Source organism: Giraffa tippelskirchi, chromosome 12, assembly GCF_054371585.1.
Source record: "Giraffa tippelskirchi isolate mGirTip1 chromosome 12, T2T-mGirTip1v1.2.pri, whole genome shotgun sequence".
NCBI classification, from domain to species: domain Eukaryota; kingdom Metazoa; phylum Chordata; class Mammalia; order Artiodactyla; family Giraffidae; genus Giraffa; species Giraffa tippelskirchi.
This window is the reverse complement of record NC_137286.1, coordinates 106,809,391-106,828,758: the sequence shown is the minus strand read 5'-3', so window position 1 is coordinate 106,828,758 and position 19,368 is coordinate 106,809,391. Positions and strand designations below refer to the sequence as shown.

General features: G+C 41.2%; 1 protein-coding gene across 50 annotated transcripts in view; it reads left to right on the top strand.

Moving 5' to 3' along the window:
* ZMYM2 (zinc finger MYM-type containing 2) overlaps positions 1 to 12,523 on the top strand; it is a 63,249-nt gene extending 50,726 nt beyond the window's left edge. For 16 of the 50 annotated variants that reach the window (XM_081549089.1, XM_081549076.1, XM_081549079.1 and 13 more), the window contains 11 exons: positions 1,957 to 2,086; positions 2,781 to 2,896; positions 3,424 to 3,589; positions 4,672 to 4,797; positions 5,597 to 5,691; positions 6,850 to 7,018; positions 7,208 to 7,359; positions 9,593 to 9,707; positions 10,321 to 10,572; positions 10,848 to 10,968; positions 11,857 to 12,523. In XM_081549089.1, the coding sequence (XP_081405215.1) occupies positions 1,957 to 2,086; positions 2,781 to 2,896; positions 3,424 to 3,589; positions 4,672 to 4,797; positions 5,597 to 5,691; positions 6,850 to 7,018; positions 7,208 to 7,359; positions 9,593 to 9,707; positions 10,321 to 10,572; positions 10,848 to 10,968; positions 11,857 to 12,049 (1,635 nt within the window). In that variant the 3' untranslated portion in view covers positions 12,050 to 12,523. Of the gene's footprint in view, positions 1 to 1,956; positions 2,087 to 2,780; positions 2,897 to 3,423; positions 3,590 to 4,671; positions 4,798 to 5,596; positions 5,692 to 6,849; positions 7,019 to 7,207; positions 7,364 to 9,592; positions 9,810 to 10,320; positions 10,576 to 10,847; positions 10,969 to 11,856 lie in introns of those variants that run through there. The other 34 variants (XR_014071025.1, XR_014071035.1, XR_014071016.1 and 31 more) reach the window with 4 other exon arrangements.
* The last annotated feature ends 6,845 nt before the right edge of the window (positions 12,524 to 19,368 follow it).

Here is a 19,368-nt window from a genome sequence, read left to right as displayed (position 1 = left end):
GTGGAATCGTCCCATGCTCCCCAGGCACTTGGTCCACACTGAGGAGTGTAAAGATGGTTGCCTCCTGTTGGTTCTCTTCGTGCAGCCATAAGGCAACTCCCAAGCTTGTTTCCAAGCTTTTGACCAAGGTTTCAAGACACCCCTTCACCTGCACCTAGGCAAATGAATACCTGTCTCCTCCATCAGCCCCGAGACCTCCTCACGGGAAGATGGGAGGATGGAGGGGGTGTGACTGAGGAGCGGAGCCTCTGCAGTGTCACGCTCCGCCATCTGGAGTGCTCCCCACCTAGTCCTGTGAGCTCTGGGAGCCTTAGTTCCCCGCTGAGGAGTGTCGGAGGATGAGAGCTCAGCTATGTAGTTGGGGGCGAGTCACTTCATGGTTCTCTGTGTGACTTGGCCCTCGTTTGTAAGTGAGGCTTTGCTCCTTGCAGTGGAACCTCCTCATGGTCATCACAAAGAGCGCTGAGACAGAGGCCTGCATCAGGGAACTGCTGACTTAGAGCTCCTCGCTCTGTCATCTCTCCCGGCCGTGCATTGTCTCAGCCTCAGTTCCCTCATCTGTAAAATGGGGGGAGAAAACACTTGCTGCCCATGTTGTGCTGAGAGGGTTAGAGGGCTCATGTCATAAGGTGCAGCAAGGGTGCTGTGCATGGAGTCCCGCCCGGGGGAGCTGTTGTATGTAACAGGAGCTGCAGCCAGAAGGACAGCCTGCGAACAACAGCACATATTTCTCAGAGTTCTGGGGCTTCCAGCAGACCCAGGGTCTAGCGAGGGCCTCTTCCTGCTTCCTCTTCCTGTCTTGCCATGTGTCCTCATGGGAGGGGAGGGGCTGTGGGGGCCCTTCTGTGAAGGCCCTGAGCCCATTCATGACCTCATCGCCTTCCAAAGGCCACGTCTTCAGGTGCCATCCAGTTAGGATTCCATCTCGGGGTGAAGTTTAGGGGACACAGACACCCAGCCCTGCAGCAGACACTCAGGAGGTGTGGTGGCTGTTGTCATTGTAGTCTTCATTATTGGAGGTCCTTCAGCATTCGCTTTCAGTAGGTGTAGACCTTGCCTGTTGACTAGCAGGAAAGGAAGGAACTTTGACCAGGTGACCAAGTTTAGTGGACATGGTGCCCTGTTCGCAGAGTGACGGAGTGGAGCACGGGCGACCAGGACGTCTTGACTTTGACCCCTGGTTTCATAAGGGGCTTCGAGAGCATTTCTCTGTTCAGACCCAACTTGCCTGGTTTTGGTGCCCACATTTTTTCTGTGGCTTTCCCCATAGCACCTTTGTGTCTGCCTTTAGGGACAGGGCTTCAGCTTCCTTTACAGTGTGTGTGCCTGTGTGCGTGCATGTGTGTGTGATGTCAACAGGGGAACAGACTGAAGCCTCTGACAGACTGTTGAGATACGTTTCTAAAATTACCCTGAAACACACAGCTTAAGGCTTGATAGCATTTGTGGTAATTCTTTTCATGATTTTTCTTTTCAGAGTTAGTACCACAGTAACAGTTTATGCAGTAGAAAAAGCCAGAGTATCAGAAAACCATAATAATTTCAAAATTTTTTTTCTTTCTCAAATAAAAAGAGCCTAATTATTTTTAAAATACTGGGTTAACAACCTTGCTTTTTCACTTAGGAGTGAAACTTGTCTCTTATATTTTTTAAAATTTTGCTGTGGGGACTTACCTGGCAGTCCAGTGGTTAAGACCCCACACTTCCAATGGGGTGGGCACAGGTTCACACCCTGGTGGAGAGCTAAGACCCCGCATGCTGCAGGACCAGACAGTGTGCTGTGCTGTCTTGACGAGATCTGTAGAGGGGTAATTACTGCACTTTGCTGATAGATGGAGTAGGTTCACATTGGTTCCATGTGTGTTCCCTCCACTGGAACACACTGGATATTTTTTAATAGCAAAAGCAGTAAATATTTGAGGCAGAAATAAAATGTCTCTCTTTGCTTCTCTGTAGGGCTCAGCACCACCCCCTTCTCCAACCCCCAACAAGGAGATGAAGAACAAGGCGGTTCTGTGCAAACCTTTGACTATGACCAAGGCAACCTACTGCAAACCCCACATGCAGAGCAAGTCCTGTCAGACAGGTGACCCAGGCCCTGCCCTTGAGTGACATCCATAATCTTCTCAGCAGTGGCTGCAGAGTAGACTTGTTGGGTTGTTTTGTCACTTTCTGTTGATTTTGCTTCTCTGGTTCTAGACATGCCTTCAGAATACAGCATACCACTTACAGTCATTAATAAAGATCAGTCTTTACAAAGGCGTGCTAGTTAATGTGGCCAGTGACCTGGTTTCCTTGGGGGCCAGGGCCCACTGAAGTTAAGTGAGCCCCTCTGAGAAAACCATCTCTTTTGAGTGTGATCTGTAACCATAACTATTCTGTTTCCTTGTCAGAGTAAGTTGAAATCATTCAAACCTGTATTTTCACCAAATTTAAATGTTAGCTGTATTCTGTTGTTTAAGTAAACCTTTTTGAGGAGAGTGTGAGGGGAATGTGCTGGGTTGTCTGGAACCATATTATATTTCAAAAGATGTTTTCTTTCTTTTTAAAAAACAAGTCTAGGGACTTGCCTGTGGTCCAGGGGTTAGGACTCCCCACTTCCCACATGCAGTGCTTTCTGTAAGTTAGAACAGCTACTGCATTCAGTTTTGTTGTTTTTAACTTAACTAATTTTGTGAAAACTAGGAATTTTTTTTTAAATGGGTATTCAGGGCACCCTGAGCAGCTGGGTGGGTGGCGGTTGAGGTTGGTTGTTCCCTGACTGCCTTTTGTGTCCCCAGATGGCGACTGGAGGACAGAGTATGTGCCTGTGCCCATCCCCGTGCCCGTGTACGTCCCAGTGCCCATGCACATGTACAGCCAGAGCATCCCTGTGCCCACCACCGTGCCTGTGCCCGTAAGTCACACTACAGGGGTCCCCCCCCCAAATGTGTGGGCTCAGGGGGCAAGGATGAGGTTTGGCTGCTTCTGACCTTCACTTGAGTCTGGTGGAGGCTCTGCCAAGGGTTACTCTGTGTTTAGTTAGGTATTAGGTAAATGCTCCAACCGATGTCTGTGTCTGCTTTACATATACTGTGTTTTGTATTCATGTTTATTTTAGAAGAAAGTAAGATCTGTGAGCCGGAAGGTTCACACATGGTATGGAGCCGCATACAGATGTCATCACGTGTACCGCTGGGTCCCTGTGTCAGGGCGTGGCTGCTGGAGGCCCCTGGTGATGGAAATACCTCAGAAATTAATTTTTACTTCAAAAAATAGCTGCTTGTATTTGGGGCTTTCCTTGTGACAGTTAACATATAAGTTCTTTCCAAAGCTTCTAACAAATCCAGTATTATGAAGTAGATCACATGTCAGAGTAATTTTTAATTTGAAGAAGTACCTTGTAAGTGAGTGAGCCTGACGGTAGGTCCTCTGGTCCCTTAGGTGCCAGTCCCTGTGTTTCTGCCTGCCCCCCTGGACAGTGGTGAGAAGACTGCTGTGGCCGAAGAGCTGAAATGCACAGGTTCTTCAGACGCCCTGGGCACAGAGCTGCTGACCATGACGGACATGACTGAGGATGAGGGGAAGGCGGAAGGCGCCAACCTCCACAGTGAGCTCCCCACTGCCCGGGGTGGGCAGAGCGGGTGGGGGTCTGGGCTGGCCCCTCACTGAACTTCAGCCTGGGGGAGTGTGGGGGATGCACTGCTGCAGAGGTGATTGTAGATTGAGACCCACGTCAGATCTGCAGTTGCTCTGTGGTGCCAAGCCTAGGTTCAAGCCCAGCAATTCATAAACTATTTCAAATGGTCCCTGTTTTAATGGTTGACAAGATTTGGTTTTTAAAATCAGATCTAAATTAATGTTTGTTTCAGTAGGTGAGCTCGAACACAAAACTGACTTGTAGTAGGTTTTATAAAGATCCAAACTATTATTTTATGATGGTTATCCCCAGTTTTGTTTCATTCATTTATACTAAGAAAGTAAGTTGGATTATTTAAACCAAGGCTGTTCCTAATTTGTGTTAGGGCAGTGCTGGCCAGATGGGGTAGCTGGACACGTGTGCTGGACGCTTCTGTGTCTGAGCATGTTTCTCCACCTTCGTCCTCCCGCTCCCCTCACCCAGAGCACAGCGCTGTGTCAGCATGAATCCCTCCTAGAAAGGCTGTTGTTTTGTGCAACTTTTGTTTCCAGTGTGTGCATGTCTGTTTCCCACCACACCCTGAACTCAGTAAGATGCCTTTCTCAGTGGGTTTCAGTACAAAAGTGTTTAAAACAACTGATCAGAACATTAGAAGGCAGTTGTAAATAAGCATATATTGAATGATGTGGAAAACCTAGGTCACAATTCAAAAAGAATGTTGAAAATCCCAGTTGTTTGTGCTCATAAGTTTATTTTTGACCAGAGATTGCTCTTAGAAATAGTCTACAAAGTTGTTTACTCTTAAAACATGCTTTTTCTTTTTGTAGAGGTGCAGTGAAAACTTATAGGATTGAAAGTTTTTGTGTGTTCATGATTATCTAATTCAAAGCTTACAGTAGCTTACGTTTGAAGGTAGCTGCATGCTCTTTCCTTTTGGATAAATTAAAGATTCCTGTTTTTCATTTATAATTAAGTAGCTTTTCCCAGATTAAATATTAGTATTGTTGCAGTTTTCTGCTTTGCTTTCTGATGATACTACGGCTTGATTACAGGTGTCATTATTGAAACGGACATAATTGGTTCTGACCTCTTGAAGAGTGCTGAGCCAGAGACCCAGTCCAGGATGCCCGATGTGCCGTATGAGCCAGACTTGGATATTGAAATAGACTTTCCCAGAGGTACTGAGCATGCAGTTTTGCTCTTGGAGTATGAAGTGTGTTTCTAGACTTTAGCTATGGGGTCATCATTGTGGTTATGAAACAATCTCATGTTCGTGTCATTGCCTGTACTGTTATTTGTCTTTTTCATGCAAATAAAACTCAGCAGTTTCTTCCAAAAGGAAGCGCATGTTGAATTGTAGGAGCTTAATTAACAGGATTTCCCAAAGCCTTAAAAACCTTAAAACGATTTCATTATAGGAACTTTTGGAGATAAAAAATAAAGAAGTGTTGGCGTCTTTTTAAAAATTTAAATAAAATGTTGATAGTATTTTTCTTAAAACCTTTTTGAAAATTAAGTTAACGTTCACAGGGAATAAAGGTGTTTTTAGGTCTTTTGTTGTAAAAGAAGTGTGTTCTGTTTTTCATTATTTTCTTAATCTACTTACGGCCAGTAAGCGAACTGAACAGGATGTAAAGAGTTTCACTTCAGAAAAGATGTAATAAATTGAAACAGATTTGTGCTGAGATCATGTAGATCTTGTAATTGAATTTCAGGTTTTAGTAATTTTTCTATCACACATTCCGTGAAATTCCATGTTGATGTGCATTATACGTGTGTTGTAAGAGTCTGAACAGATGTTATCAGATCTCATAGATCAGGTTAGGTAGAGAAATGGTTGGTTCTCCAGCCAGCACAGGCTGCCCTGTGCATGGTATTGTGCGTAGTCAGGGATTGGTCCTTTTGTTGGTTGAGTTTATGTGACGCAAGCCTGTGCTATTATGTTTGGAGTGAAAGTTCTTCTAATTTGATTGTCAGCTGCTGAGGAGCTTGATATGGAAAATGAGTTTTTATTACCACCTGTTTTTGGAGAAGAATATGAGGAACAGCCTAGACCTCGATCTAAAAAAAAGGTATGAATCGAGATGGTGTTCTTGTACTCAAATCTCATCTGTGTGAGTAGTGAGCTTCAGTTGTACACCAGAATGTGGGAAGATACTTCCTTTTCCAGGATTAAAATGGCTTAAAGGTAAAGTTTTTATTACTTCATTTCTAAGTAAAGGATCTCCTGTTATAGTTGTAACTTCATAGAAGAGTGAATATCATTGCAAGTTAGCTTTTATTTTTTTTTTATCTTGATTAAAGGCTGACATACTTTCTACAAAAGTAAATTCACTGCTTTTACAGCAATTGATGCTGTTTTCCCCCTGTGACTTGGTGAGGTTGAGGTTCACGGTTGGTTATGTCTGGTCTCTGTGAAGCCTTCCAGCACATAGGAAGACGTGCTGGAGAATTCAGTCATTCAGGGCTCTAAGACCTAAACAAACGGACAGGTATCATTGTTCTGAATGTTTTATGAATTACTTTCTGTATTTCTGGTTTCCAACATAAAGCAAGATCTAAATAAAAGAAAAAGATGACTTTCACAAATTTCTCCATAAAGAAAGGAAAAATTAAAAGAGGAGTAAGACCTGTGGTAGAATGAAATGGGACTTTTACTTGACACCACACACAGAAATGAACTCAGAGTGAGTCAGAGACCTGGATGTAAGAACTAGAACTCTGGGAAGAAAATCTAAATCTTGTTTAACTTGTGTCAGGCATAGTTTCTTGGATCTGACACCAAAAGCTCAGGAACAAGAGGGAACATAGGAGAATTGGATTATACCCAAATTTCAAGTTTTTGTGTAGCAAACAGGACATCAGGGAAGCAGGAGGAACTGGGTTATTCCCTGAGGTGGAGTCTGGGAGAAGTTCTTTAGTTCTCTCTTACATGAATATTTGGAATCCTCTTACTTCAGATTTTTAGTTGATTATTTGTGTCTTTATTATCTCATCATCAGTCACTCTCAACTCACAGGAAAAGTTTAATATGATTTTGTTGTACAAAGTAATTTATGCAGAAATACAGCATTCCTGGAGAGAGATTTCATGTTGTAGGTACCTGTTCTCGAATTAGAAGTTCCAGTCAGCTCTCTGTAACATGCATTTGTTGAGAGATGGCTTACATAAAGTCATGATATAAATAGGCTTAAGGAAGAGAAGATGTGACTGTGGTGTTTCATGACCAGGGCACCAAGAGGAAGGCGGTGTCAGGGTACCAGTCTCACGACGACAGCTCTGACAATTCCGAGTGCAGCTTCCCTTTCAAGTACACGTATGGGGTCAATGCCTGGAGACACTGGGTCCGGACGAGGCGGCTCGAGGAAGACCTTCTGGTGTTAGACGGGCTGACACCTCGTAAGTGCTCTGGTTCTGTCTCCACTGGTTCCTGTTTAAAATCAGGCTTTTTGTTATCCACCACCTTTGATTTTGAAAAAGATGACTGGAACTTAAAATACATTTGAATTCTTATAGAATAAAGTGATTTCAGAGGGTTTCTTAATCTTCAGACAGTAAATAGCAGTTACTTTAAATTTCTTTTCTTAGCTAAGTCAGTGAAGTTGAAAGAGGATCTGCTCTCTCACACCACGGCTGAGCTGGACTACGGCCTGGCCCACTTTGTCAATGAGATCCGAAGGCCCAATGGGGAGAACTATGCACCCGATAGCATCTACTATCTCTGCCTTGGAATTCAGGAGGTCAGTAATTCCACAGCTCTAAAATATAATGTTGTAAAGGAAGGTGGTTATGGCAGTTCTTCTAGAGAAAAAATGTTTTGCTTCAAAGAGACTATGTAACAAAAGGATTTATTGGCTTACTGAGCAAGGCAAAAATAATTTACTTGAAATAGGGTTGTTGTTCAGTTGCTAAGTCATGTCCCACTTTTTTCAACCCTGTGGACTGCAGCAGGCCAGAGTCCTTTGTGCTTCAGTATCTCTCGGAGTTTTCTCAAATTCATGTCCATTAAGTCAGTGTTGCTATTTAACCATCTCATCCTCTGCCATCCTCTTCTCCTTTTGCCCTCAGTGTTTCCCAACATCAGGGTCTTTTCCAGTGAGTCAGCTCTTTGCATTTGGTGGCCAAAGTATTGGAGCTTCAGCATCAGCCCTTCCAGTGAATATTCAGGGTTGATTTCCTTTAGGATTGACTGCTTTGATCTCCTTGCAGTCCAGGGGACTCTCAAGAGTCTTCTCCAGCACAATTCCAAAGCATCAATTCTTCGGCATTCAGCCTACTTTATGGTCCAACTCTCATATCTGTACATGACTACTAGAAAAACCATAGCTTTGTTGGCAAAGTGATGTCTCTGCTTTTTAATAGGCTGTCTAGGTTTGTTGTAGCTTTCCTTCTAAGAAGCAAGTGTCTTAATTTCATGGCTGCAGTCACTGTCCATAGTAATTTTGGAGCCCAAGAAAATAAAATCTTGTCACTGCTTTCACTTTTTCCCCTTCTGTTTTGCCATGAGGTGATGGGACCAGATGCCATGATCTTAGTTTTTTGTATGGTGAGTTTCAAGACAGCTTTTTCACTCTCCCCTTTCACCCTCATTAAGAGGCTCTTTAGTTCCTCTTCACTTTCTGCCATTATAGTGGTATCATCTGCCTGTCTGAGGTTGTTGATATTTCTTCTGGCAATCTTAATTCCAGCTTGTGATTTATCCAGCCTGGCATTTCGCATAATGTACTTTGCATATGAGTTAAATAAGCAAGGTGACAATATATATAGCCTTGATGTATTCCTTCCCCAATTTTGAACCAGTCCTTTCTTCCATGTCCAGTTCTAATTGTTGCTTCTTGACCCCCATACAGGTTTCTTAGGAGACGAGTAAGGTGGTCTGGTATTCCCATCTCTTTCAGAATTTTCCACAGTTTGTTGTGATCCACATGATCAAAGGCTTTGGTGTAGTCAGTGAAGCAGAAGTAGATGTTTTTCTGAAATTTCCTTGCTTTTTCTATGATCTAATGAACGTTGGCAATTTGCTCTCTAGTTACTGTGCCTCTTCGAAATCCACCTTGTACATCTGGAAGTTCTTGGTTCACATTCTGTTGAAGCTTAGCTTGAAGGATTTTGAGCATAACCTTGCTAGCATGTGAAATGAGAGCAATTGTATGGTAGTTTGAACATTCTTTGACTTTGCCCTTCTTTGGGATTGGAATGAAAACTGACCTTTATGAACATACTAGGAAATTGTAAAGGATTTTCTTAGCTGTTCTGTATACAGGTTTGGCTACATTTACCTCCACCATTGGTTTATTTTTTATGCATCTTAGATGATTTCTAATGGATTTACAACACGCATCTTGAGTGACTCATTATCACCCTTCATATCTTCATGCCCCATTACACACATGACACTCTCATGCTGTGTATGGTCCTGGTTCCCACCTCCTGGGCTTTGTGCTCTTGTCACATGTTTCCCTTATACTTTATTTTTACTCATTGGAGATGGACTTCGGTGTTTACATCATTCTTTAACAACCGTCACTGTTAAGGATCGTCATAGAAAGCGATAAGATTCATAAGTTTGCACTGACTTGAGAGTGGAGCGTAGAGAGCCTCTTGGGCCACTCGGCCTGGCCGTCACAGGTGTGGGAAGCCAACCCCTGCCCTGAGCCTCACCCTGCATCCCCTGGACCCTGCATGTAGCAGTGGAGCCACCTGCTCTGTTCTTACCTGACAGGCTGAAGGCTCTCATCCTCTCTTATATCCTGAGTTCTTAGGTGTGTACCTCATCTTGGAGTGTTTTCAGGAACAGATTAATTGGTAACTTACGTTTCTTTTGTTTTCTAGGTATATAGATAAAGATAATTTCCCATTTTATACGTGTGCTAATAGACATAAGGTGTTTATTTTTTTTCTTAGGAAATAAAGAGTATAAGTGATATACAATTGGTTGATTTTCCTTCAAGGGTTTTTTTTTTTTTTTTTTAGTACTTGTGTGGTAGTAATCGAAAAGACAACATATTTATTGATCCAGGATACCAGACATTTGAGCAAGAATTGAATAAGATACTCCGAAGTTGGCAACCAAGCATACTTCCAGATGGTAATGCTCCTTTAAATACAGTGGCAGTGACTTTCTGCTGGGATCTCCTTGTTTTTATAGAAAGTATGGCTAAAAATAAATAAATTGGAGAGTACTTATTCATGAATGCATCAGATCGTCCTTTGTTGAATTAGTACTGAATGTAATTGATAACTAGTGTTTATGAAGAACTTTGTAATAAATGTGACTCAGTTTCTCTGGAATAAGAAAGAAACTGGATGTTTGTTTCTTAAGCCCTTTAGTAGAGATTCTGATATAAATTTCCCTTAGAAACCTGTTTCAGATGTATAAAGAAAACTTGTTTGAATGGAAATGACCTATTTTTTTTCAGGATTTCTACAGATTTAAATCCCCTTCTGACCACAGTCTGCTCATCACCTGGAAGACCAGGAGCAGACCCCAGGCCTGGCTCCAGGGTCTTGTTGTGTAGTGCGTTGTGGTTCTGGCTCTGTGTTGTTTCAGAGCCACGTAGGGGATTCTGAAATTCATTCTAGTTGCCCTGGAGTGAATGGAGGGTTGGATTAGGTTTGTTCTTGAATTAACTATCTGTTCCTAGACGGTTACAGGAAAACTGTTTATTGTAATTCTTTAAAAATATTTCTCTCTATTTAAGGGTCAATATTTTCTCGAGTTGAAGAAGATTATCTCTGGAGGATAAAACAGCTAGGATCACACTCTCCAGTAGCTCTTCTGAACACCCTGTTCTACTTTAACACTAAGTATTTTGGCCTGAAAACAGTGGAACAGCACTTACGGCTTTCCTTTGGCACTGTGTTTAGGCACTGGAAAAAAAACCCTTTAACCATGGAAAATAAAGCCTGTCTTCGGTACCAAGTGTCTTCCTTGTGCGGAACAGATAGTGAAGGTAGTGTAACTGGTCTCGTTTGGGATTGGCTGTGGCAGGGATAGCTGCATCTTGCCACATGGGTCCCTTGTTAAGAACTCAAGGACTGTTGCTTCTGTAAGATAAGACAGCCCATGTCGTGTTAAAATTAGGAATTACTAGAAGCCATAGCTTCTGGCTCTGAGCACACCCGGTCCCGTCCTTTGGTGTAAGAGCAGTGGGAATGAACACAGTGAGTCGGGTCACCTTTATTGAAGGCTGGTCGTAGAGAGTATATGTGATTTTTATTTCTTAAGATAAAATTACTACTGGAAAAAGAAAACATGAAGATGATGAGCCAGTATTTGAACAAATTGAAAATACAGCCAATCCTTCTAGATGTCCTGTGAAAATGTTTGAATGCTACTTGTCTAAGAGGTGAGTGTTTATGATACTTGATTTTTTTAAATGGTAGTAACAGTTAGGTGCTGTGAATTTATCATTACCAAGAGGTGACTTTTTTCATTGATCCTTTTTAAAATTTTTCTCTTTTCTTATTTCAATTATAATGTTTTTAGTCCTGTTATTATAAAGCACCCAGCTCATATCTTCTAAGCATATGTTAAGAAATTGCTCTCTACTAAGGAAATTATTGCTGTTGTAGAGGGTCAGACAGTAACCATAGTAAGGTTTGGGGGCTGTGAGTCTCTCTTGCAGCCAGTGAAATTTTTAGAGATCACAAATTATTTTATGCTTGTTCATTATTTTATATATGCACCCTCTAATTTTTAAAAGATAAACATGAACTCAGAATGTATTTTCTTAGGTAATCAGTTTTATAACTGTCCCCAGGTTAACTGTCAAGAACCATAAAAACAGTAATGTCACCTCTAGGATGATTATTTTTAATAATAATTAGTATTTCAGGTGGTTTTGGGTAGCCCTGTTTGGCTACACCAGTATTTGGATCTTCCAGTCATATTTTATTCTGTCTCTGGAACTGGGATGAATCGTGAAGAATTACAGTTGACAGTGCTTTACTTGTTTAATGGCAATATTAAAATAATGATTAAAAATAATGTTTCTATCGATGGTGTCTTGGATTCAGTGAAATACAGAATTTAAATTATGGTGGGAAAATAATGTTATTATAGAAGTTAACTTTCAGAATGTCTCAAGAGATACAATATTTAATGTAGTTAATCATGCATGTGGTCTGCCCATGTAATGTGGTAATGGTAGCAGAATTATTCTTGAAAGAAAAAAATAAGTTGTGAGGAATTTTGTATACATACTGTGAAATTAACTTTCTTCTTTCTTCCAAAGTCCACAGAATCTTAATCAGAGAATGGATGTTTTTTATTTGCAACCAGAATGCTCTAGCTCTGCAGACAGCCCTGTCTGGTACACGTCTGCCTCACTGGACCGAAACACCTTGGAAAACATGCTCGTACGGGTTCTTTTAGTAAAAGATATTTATGATAAAGACAATTACGAACTGGATGAAGACACAGACTAAAAAAGGAAGGATTCAGAAGCAGTCGGGATAACAGCGTTAGGCAGTCATGCTGCTAGATCTTCATTATGGAAACATTTCAGGTTTACTCCTCCTGTTCTGGGTTTTGTAGCAGTGCACCCACACCGGGTACTACCATGTAAATAATCTGTGAGTGAAGTTGCCATTATTCTATGTAGTGGTTTTAGGATACTTACCAATACATTCAAATTCTTTTTTTTTTTATTATTATTTATTTGATTAGGTATGTTTGTAACTTTTTACATTACAAAATATGAATGAGAATGTGCCATGTATAATTTTTTCTTGTAGTAAGAAACATCCATATTGCACCACTCTGCTGTTGCAAAGCTTCCTGGAAAGGGGGCTCTTCTGCTGGGTTTCTGACCGGATGGTTGTGTGTGGGGAGCACCTACTAAAAGTTTAGAACTTGCAGTGTCTTTCAGAATTTTTAAAATAAACTGTAAACTAATGGGCTGGGGATTTTGTTTTGTTTTTCTGTAAGTTTTGTTTGTTTGCTTTATGCTTCAGTTACTAAAGCCTTACAAGCTTATGTAGAGAGATACCATCTTTTGTACCAAAAACGGATGAGGGAATGCTGTTGATCCTGTTGTGGATGCTGGTGAACTGTTACTTGAGTCCATACTGCAGACCAACCTCGCTGTACCCTGTATTAAAACCTTGGTGTCCTTTCCTCACTCGTGGCTTTCCGTAGCATCCCAAACAATAATAGTTTTATATGTATACACACATGTATACATATACACACTTGTATATATATGTGTGTGGGTGTATGTGTGTACGTTTGTGTACACACGCACATATAAAGGATGATGTTAATAACATCATAGAGACATTTTCTTTGTAAAAACATCTGATGAAAATATAAAATTCTGTTTTTTATGTCAACCCTAAGTACCCTTTCACTATATAACCGTTGGTTTTCCTCTGCCCTTGAGAACACAGGTCACGTTTGGGTCCCTGGATAGGACTCCATAGCTTTAAAACTTTATGAGAATTCTTGTACCTGCCCTCATGCTAGGTAAAATTATGTTCAGAAATGCCACTCCTGAGACCATCATTATGGAAAAGAGTGAGTTGAAATAAGATAGGAGCCGTTTCACTGTGAGGATTAGCAGTACAATGACTGTGCCAGTTCAGGTGATCGGAGGGCAGAGAAGGAGACTGATGGATCAAGTGTATCTCAAAGGAAATCACGTTCCATGTTAGATTGTTTGGCTTTTACATTTTAATTACTTCTTATAGAAGATTGCATTAAAAAACTTTGTACTGCCGCATGTTGATTTATCCATTCAGACCTTTTCTTTTAGAACAAGGAAGATTACATAAAATCCTACTGTCTAGACTGAGAAAGTGCCAACTGTGATTATCTTGAAGAAATCCTTTGGCTGACTTCATAGAGCTTGAGTGTGATCACATGGTCTTGTTTCCAGTTCCTGAGTCACTACAGTAATGTTCATTATTAAAACTGTTTGGGAGAAATTGAGCTTCTTTCCACAGTGGTTAAGCAGTGTCTATACATCCCTTAAACATCTCTCTCTTCCTAGGGATAAATGTTCGCATTCAGAAAAAAGTCTCCTCAGTCATGATTTGGGAAATTTCATGAGTGTATTTGGCTGTATATTTAAGCAATAATTAACAAATATTTTTGGCATAGAAATTACTTTATAAGGTTCTAACTTGTTTTATAAGTTTGAATAACATTTCTGTCCCTTAACTGGTTTTATATTTGTGGATTTGATAGATTGACAGCAAATCTGATGTTACTTAAATAGATACAGATTGCTCATTGTTTAATGAAGTAGGTAACATTTACAATAATACAAAAATTTTCTCATCCTCACCTTTTTAAGAACTACGGCTTTAAGCACTTTTCCTATAAACACATGTTGATTAAAGGTGATTAATCCTAACCATCTTTTATTCTTTGAGCTGGTGCTGTATTCCACCCAGAGCAATAACGTTTTCCCTAAATGTCACCTCATGTGTGTTTTATCAAACGCCATACTATCCTGCTGTGTCCCCACTATTCATAGCACCTTGTCTTGCTATTTTCTTTCTCTTTATTGTGAAAAAGGCTTCCCCCTTTTCTCAACAGAAATGTCCGCTTAGTTCTGATGTTGATACTATTGAGGATTTAGAACTTCTGTCTTTGTCTTGACTGCAGTCCAAGGACTGGTTAACTTGACTCTCAGGGGCAAAAGAAGAAAATAATCCTATTTTGTGAGGACTGTTCTGTGAAACCACTTCATCTGGAGCACATTTTGTTGCTTCCTGGACCTCCTTGGTTTGTGGTCCTACATGACCGTGAGAAAGGGGCAATGAAATGATAGTTCATTTTGATCCTCAGTGGTTCTGATGACAGTGCCCTATAACTATAACGTTGTTGCCTTCAGATTGCTGTTGGAGATGCTCTGTTTTTCTGTTCTGAAGATTTTGCCACTTAAAATGAATTAATGAAAAAAATTTTATTCATATTGAGAAAAGTGAATTTCCCATGCAAAATTGAATCTTCATTAACACTTTTCTTTTTATTTAGACTTCTAACTGTATTGGGTAATGTAAGATATTAAAGGACTTTTCTAGGCAAGAAACTCAACTCTTCTTTTGGCCATAACAGTACATTATTTTAAATAGTACCTAATGTTTCTCTCTGCTGTGGCGTTGTTACCAGTGGATTACACACACTGAGACAGGGAGAGGAGGCTGTGTGTTGTGTTGTGCGTCACACGTCTGTTACTGCCTCCTGATGGGGTCTCGTTCTGTCCTGGGCTACTGTGGCTTATGGTTAGGGTGGTTGTATGTGCACCATGTTAAGGGTCACAGTGATGGAGAAGTGATAACATTGTACAGTTTTGGTTTGTACTACTCTTAATACCAGTCCATTTAACCTGAGATCTTAAATGTCTTGCAGTCTTAAATCACTATAAAAATTTACACTTTTATTTTTCCAGTTATTTCCAGAATGTACTATTACACACGAATCACTTATGTTCCCAAGTGAACACTGCTGGCATGGTCATTTTGTTTTCCTCAAACAATGTGGTCACGAAAGTGTGCGTGAAAACGTTTTTTAGAGAGTAAATTTCTTTAATTAAATTATAATACAGTTGAATTTTCCCCCTCAATAAGCCCCATCACTCATTTTTAGACCAGTTCTTTGGATTTCAGTTATTCCATTCTGCTATGTTCTTAGAAATAGACAGTTGTTAATGGTTTTTTCCCCCAATGTTAAGTACTTCTTTTTTTTTTTTTTTTTGCCGTTCCTGAGTCATGCTTGAAAATGATACCACTAACAAAATCTTACAAATTAGAATTTGATGTCCAGAACAGGTTAATTGTGTCAGTCTGAGTAGAAACACTTAAAATGGTGTCTGTTTGTACTGCCCCCCCCATTACTTAGAAGCTATATCTTAGAGGGGTACTGCAAGTAAATTACTGTTACTGCCTGAAAATGATACTGGACAAGAGAAAGTTCTTAATATCTAGACACATAATGTCCTAATTCATTACTGAGTTAAACAGTCCATGAATTTATGCCTTTTGAGAAAAAAGAAAGAGAAACCAAGATTTAATCTGTGAATAAAGTGTATATTAGGAATAGAACCAGAGGGGCCCACAGACCCTGTGTGTATATCATTGGAGGTCCCTGTTTTTGTTGAATGAAGCAGATGTAGGTCTTGCTCGGGGTCCAGGGGAAGAGTAGTCAGCTCTGGGAATAAATAAAGGACCAGGTCCTTTATTCTGTCTGGTCTCAGTTTATTTGTAAAATGAAGGCTTTGCCTTGGATTTCAGATTGTGGAATTTCAAATTAAGTATGGTTAATATTATACTTAAGAAATTTTTGCAGATTTATGTTTGCATCTATATGATTTATTTAGCAGCATGTTTTTTTTGGAGAGTGGAGCTATCTCTCCTAAAATAGCCTGAACACAAAGGGCATTAGACCTAATTTTGTAAATCCTGTTAGATAACCTGTCAGAGGCACACTTAGCACATGGAAATTCATTATCACAAAACCTAAACCATGGATCTTCGTTTCATATTTTCTCTGTGCCAGAGAGCTACTGCCAACTATAGTAGTTAGGAAGAGAAAGTAAAAGATGAAGATAGGGTTTCAAAGGTTACGATTATGAGGGTGAACAAGATACACTTGTAAGAATATTGAACTCCTGAGGAGCACTAGGGAACATATCCATGATAGTTTAAAGCAGAGAAGTTTATGGATACTTGGAAATCGTCTGATAGTCTGTTAAGATCTAGTGTAGTCTTCATAGTTACCACCACCTGTGGTTTATTTAGATTGCTGTAATCTTGACATCGCTCATGGCTCTGTAGCAAGTGGTCAGGAGCCATTACTGGTTAGTTTAATGGTTCCATTTTGGTGGCATCCCTGCTCACCTGTGGCTTCCAGACCAATTTGTAACAGTGCCCAGAGGGGCAGCTGGCACTGGTGAGTCAGAGGCAATACCAAACCCTGGAACCACATGCAACTAAGGTAACAGCTTCTAGGTTGTGTGATGTGCATGGAACACATAAGATCCAATATATTGCTTCAACCACTGAGCATTTATTTCATAGCAATTGGTTTTGGAAAAAAAAAAATCTTTAAGTCACCAGTGTGCTGTTCATAGCACTGTGTGCGAGATTCAAGTTTTCCATTTTGATTATGTCTGTGCTTCTAAGCTGCTGTCAGCAGGTGGCAGTAGTGTGCGGCCCCAGGCTTCAGTTGCTCTTTTTTGTTTATACAACTGTAAATATACTGTACCTCTTTTTCAGAAATTCTTGGGGATTTAGAATCCAGAATTTTCTTTAAAAAATAAAGGTGCTGTGGGGCTTCCTGGAAAGTCCAGTGGTTAGGACTCCACACTTCAATGCAGAGGGCACAGGTTTGATAGCTGCTCGGGGAACAAAGATCCTGCACGCTGTGCAGCAGGGCCAAAAGTACAAAAGACTTTTGGGGTCTCAGAGTTGCTGATGAGGGATTGCAGGTCTGTAATACAAGTAATGGCAGATCTACTGTTTTCATTGAATGAAACATCTAGTATTTTTTTCTCTTGTGTTGCTCAGTTGGGTAGAGGTAACTGAAAGCTTTCTGTAAAATTTGCCTATTGAAAATGGCAGGAAACAGGCATAAATACAGTGGCAGTTGTAGAACCATCATTGAATTCTGAAGCTTAAGAACAACTGCTTTTATTTTCACTTTTCCTCAGAAATTGTAGCATGACTGTTATGCTCAAAAGCCTTTTTGAGTGGCTCATGTTATGTCCCTGAGCTGTTTATTCTTCCAACACACACTCGCCAGTGACTATTATTCTCTCAAGTGCCCTAAGCAAGGTGCTGGTAATACAGTACCTCTCCTCAAAAGATGTGGTCTACATGGGGAGAAGGGAAGGTGTGATGGAATGCCAGAATAATATGGAGGCATGGGCCTTACTGAACACGATCACCTGTATTAAACAATAAAATTTAATACACAGGTCAAGTAATTTATCCAGACAGCTCTTAGCCCAGCTTTCTGACCCTGACTATAGGCCAGGCCAGGTCTCTACTGTGCTATTGGCTTCCCAGCTGCTGCCACGGTCGTGGCCTCCCCAGTTTCCCGAGGGGGCTGTGGGGCAGGAGCAGGTCGGTGTCTCACCAGAGATAAGGTCACAGGCAAGGGCCAGTGTGCATCCTGGCTCCACCCCCAGCACCTGGAAAAACCCTGCACAGGGAAGGTGTTCAGTTGAGTGAATTACTGATTGTAAGCATTTTTAAAGTCAAGCACCTAGAACATGACCTGTGGGAAGCATGACCCACCATCCATGAAATAAATAGCACCTGCTTTGGGTTCACCTCTGAACGCTGGTCTGCATCTCCAAGAGTCAGTCTGATCGGCCCTGCGTTCATTCTCTGGAGCTGCTGGTTGCCCGTGACCTGTATATGAGGGCTGAGGGAGTTGGGATGGATGTAGGTCTTGGTGGTTCAAAGTTATGTTCAAAATAGAAATCTTAGAAGCCACTAGTGAAGCTTAAGATGCAGATTTCTGACCTGTCTCTGGGAGGTTGATTTAGTAGATTCGGAGCGGGTCCAAGAGAGCTGCATTTTTAACACCTGGGTTCAAAACCCAAGACCTACAGTTACAAAACCTCACTAACATTTCCTTTAGAAGAGATGGAAGAGTTGAATAGAAGCCAGTACAGGCATTTTTCTTATGAAAATTGTTTTGTACTTGTGTATTGGAACATGCTTTTCAAAGTTTGAAAGCCTACCTTTGTGAGACTAAGAGGAAGCCTACGTTTGTGGAAGGACTCAATAACTGGAGTCTCCCGTTCACTTATGTCGAGCTCCAGAGAACTGTGAACTGTTGCAGACACAGGCTTGGTATTGCCGTAACCAAGGAGCGTGTGGCTCATTTGAGATGGGCCTTTTCTCTGCCTGTTTCCATAACTTTGAGGATATTGTTTCTTAAGAGTGGCCGTGGGGATGAGCTGAATAGTCACTGGCCTCCTTTCTGTGGGAAAGCCAACAGAGTGGTGTTGACACTAGCTTAGTAAGGGGTGCAGCTGGGCCTGGTTTAGGTCTTGCTGCCAGTGTGCTCCTTCACGCCTGCTGGCCACTTCTGGTCTACCCCAGTCATCTGGGAGCTGCTGCTGTTGATAGAATAAGTATTTTGTGAGCAGATACCTAGGCAGGAGTAAAGACTGAGCTGTAGGACATTCTGAAAGGTAGGGAGACTTAGGGCCACAAACAGCCCCACACCCCTCTGGAGCAGATGCCTGCACCCCACCCACTGCTCTATCCACTCACTGTTTCCCTCCATATTTCCAGACCTTTTCTTCTCACATGTCTAATAATTTCCCCCATACTTAAGCTCAGAGGTCAGCACACCCATGTAAATAGGACCAGAGGGTCAATATCTTAGGCAATGTGGAACACAGTGTGTAGGTACTTAACAAGAGAAAACAAATTTCCACACATTTTATACTGACAATTCAAAATATAATTGAGAACAAGATTTCCTAACAGCTACAATGAGGGGGATGGAACATTTTAGGGGAGCGCCCACCTTGCTTAGTTGGGTCTCAAAGTCAGTGGTTCACTATCATCAAAGTTGATTGCAAAATTCATCTGTTAGGTTTCATTTATTTTATTTTGGGGGGAGGTGCTCTTTAAAAAAAATTATTTGGCTGTACTGGGTCATAGTTGCAGCATGTGGGATTCAGTTCCCCAACCAGGAGTTGAACCTGGGCCCCTGACATTGGGAGTGTGGAGTCACAGCCACTGGACTTCCAGAGAAGTCCCCTAGGCTTTGTGAG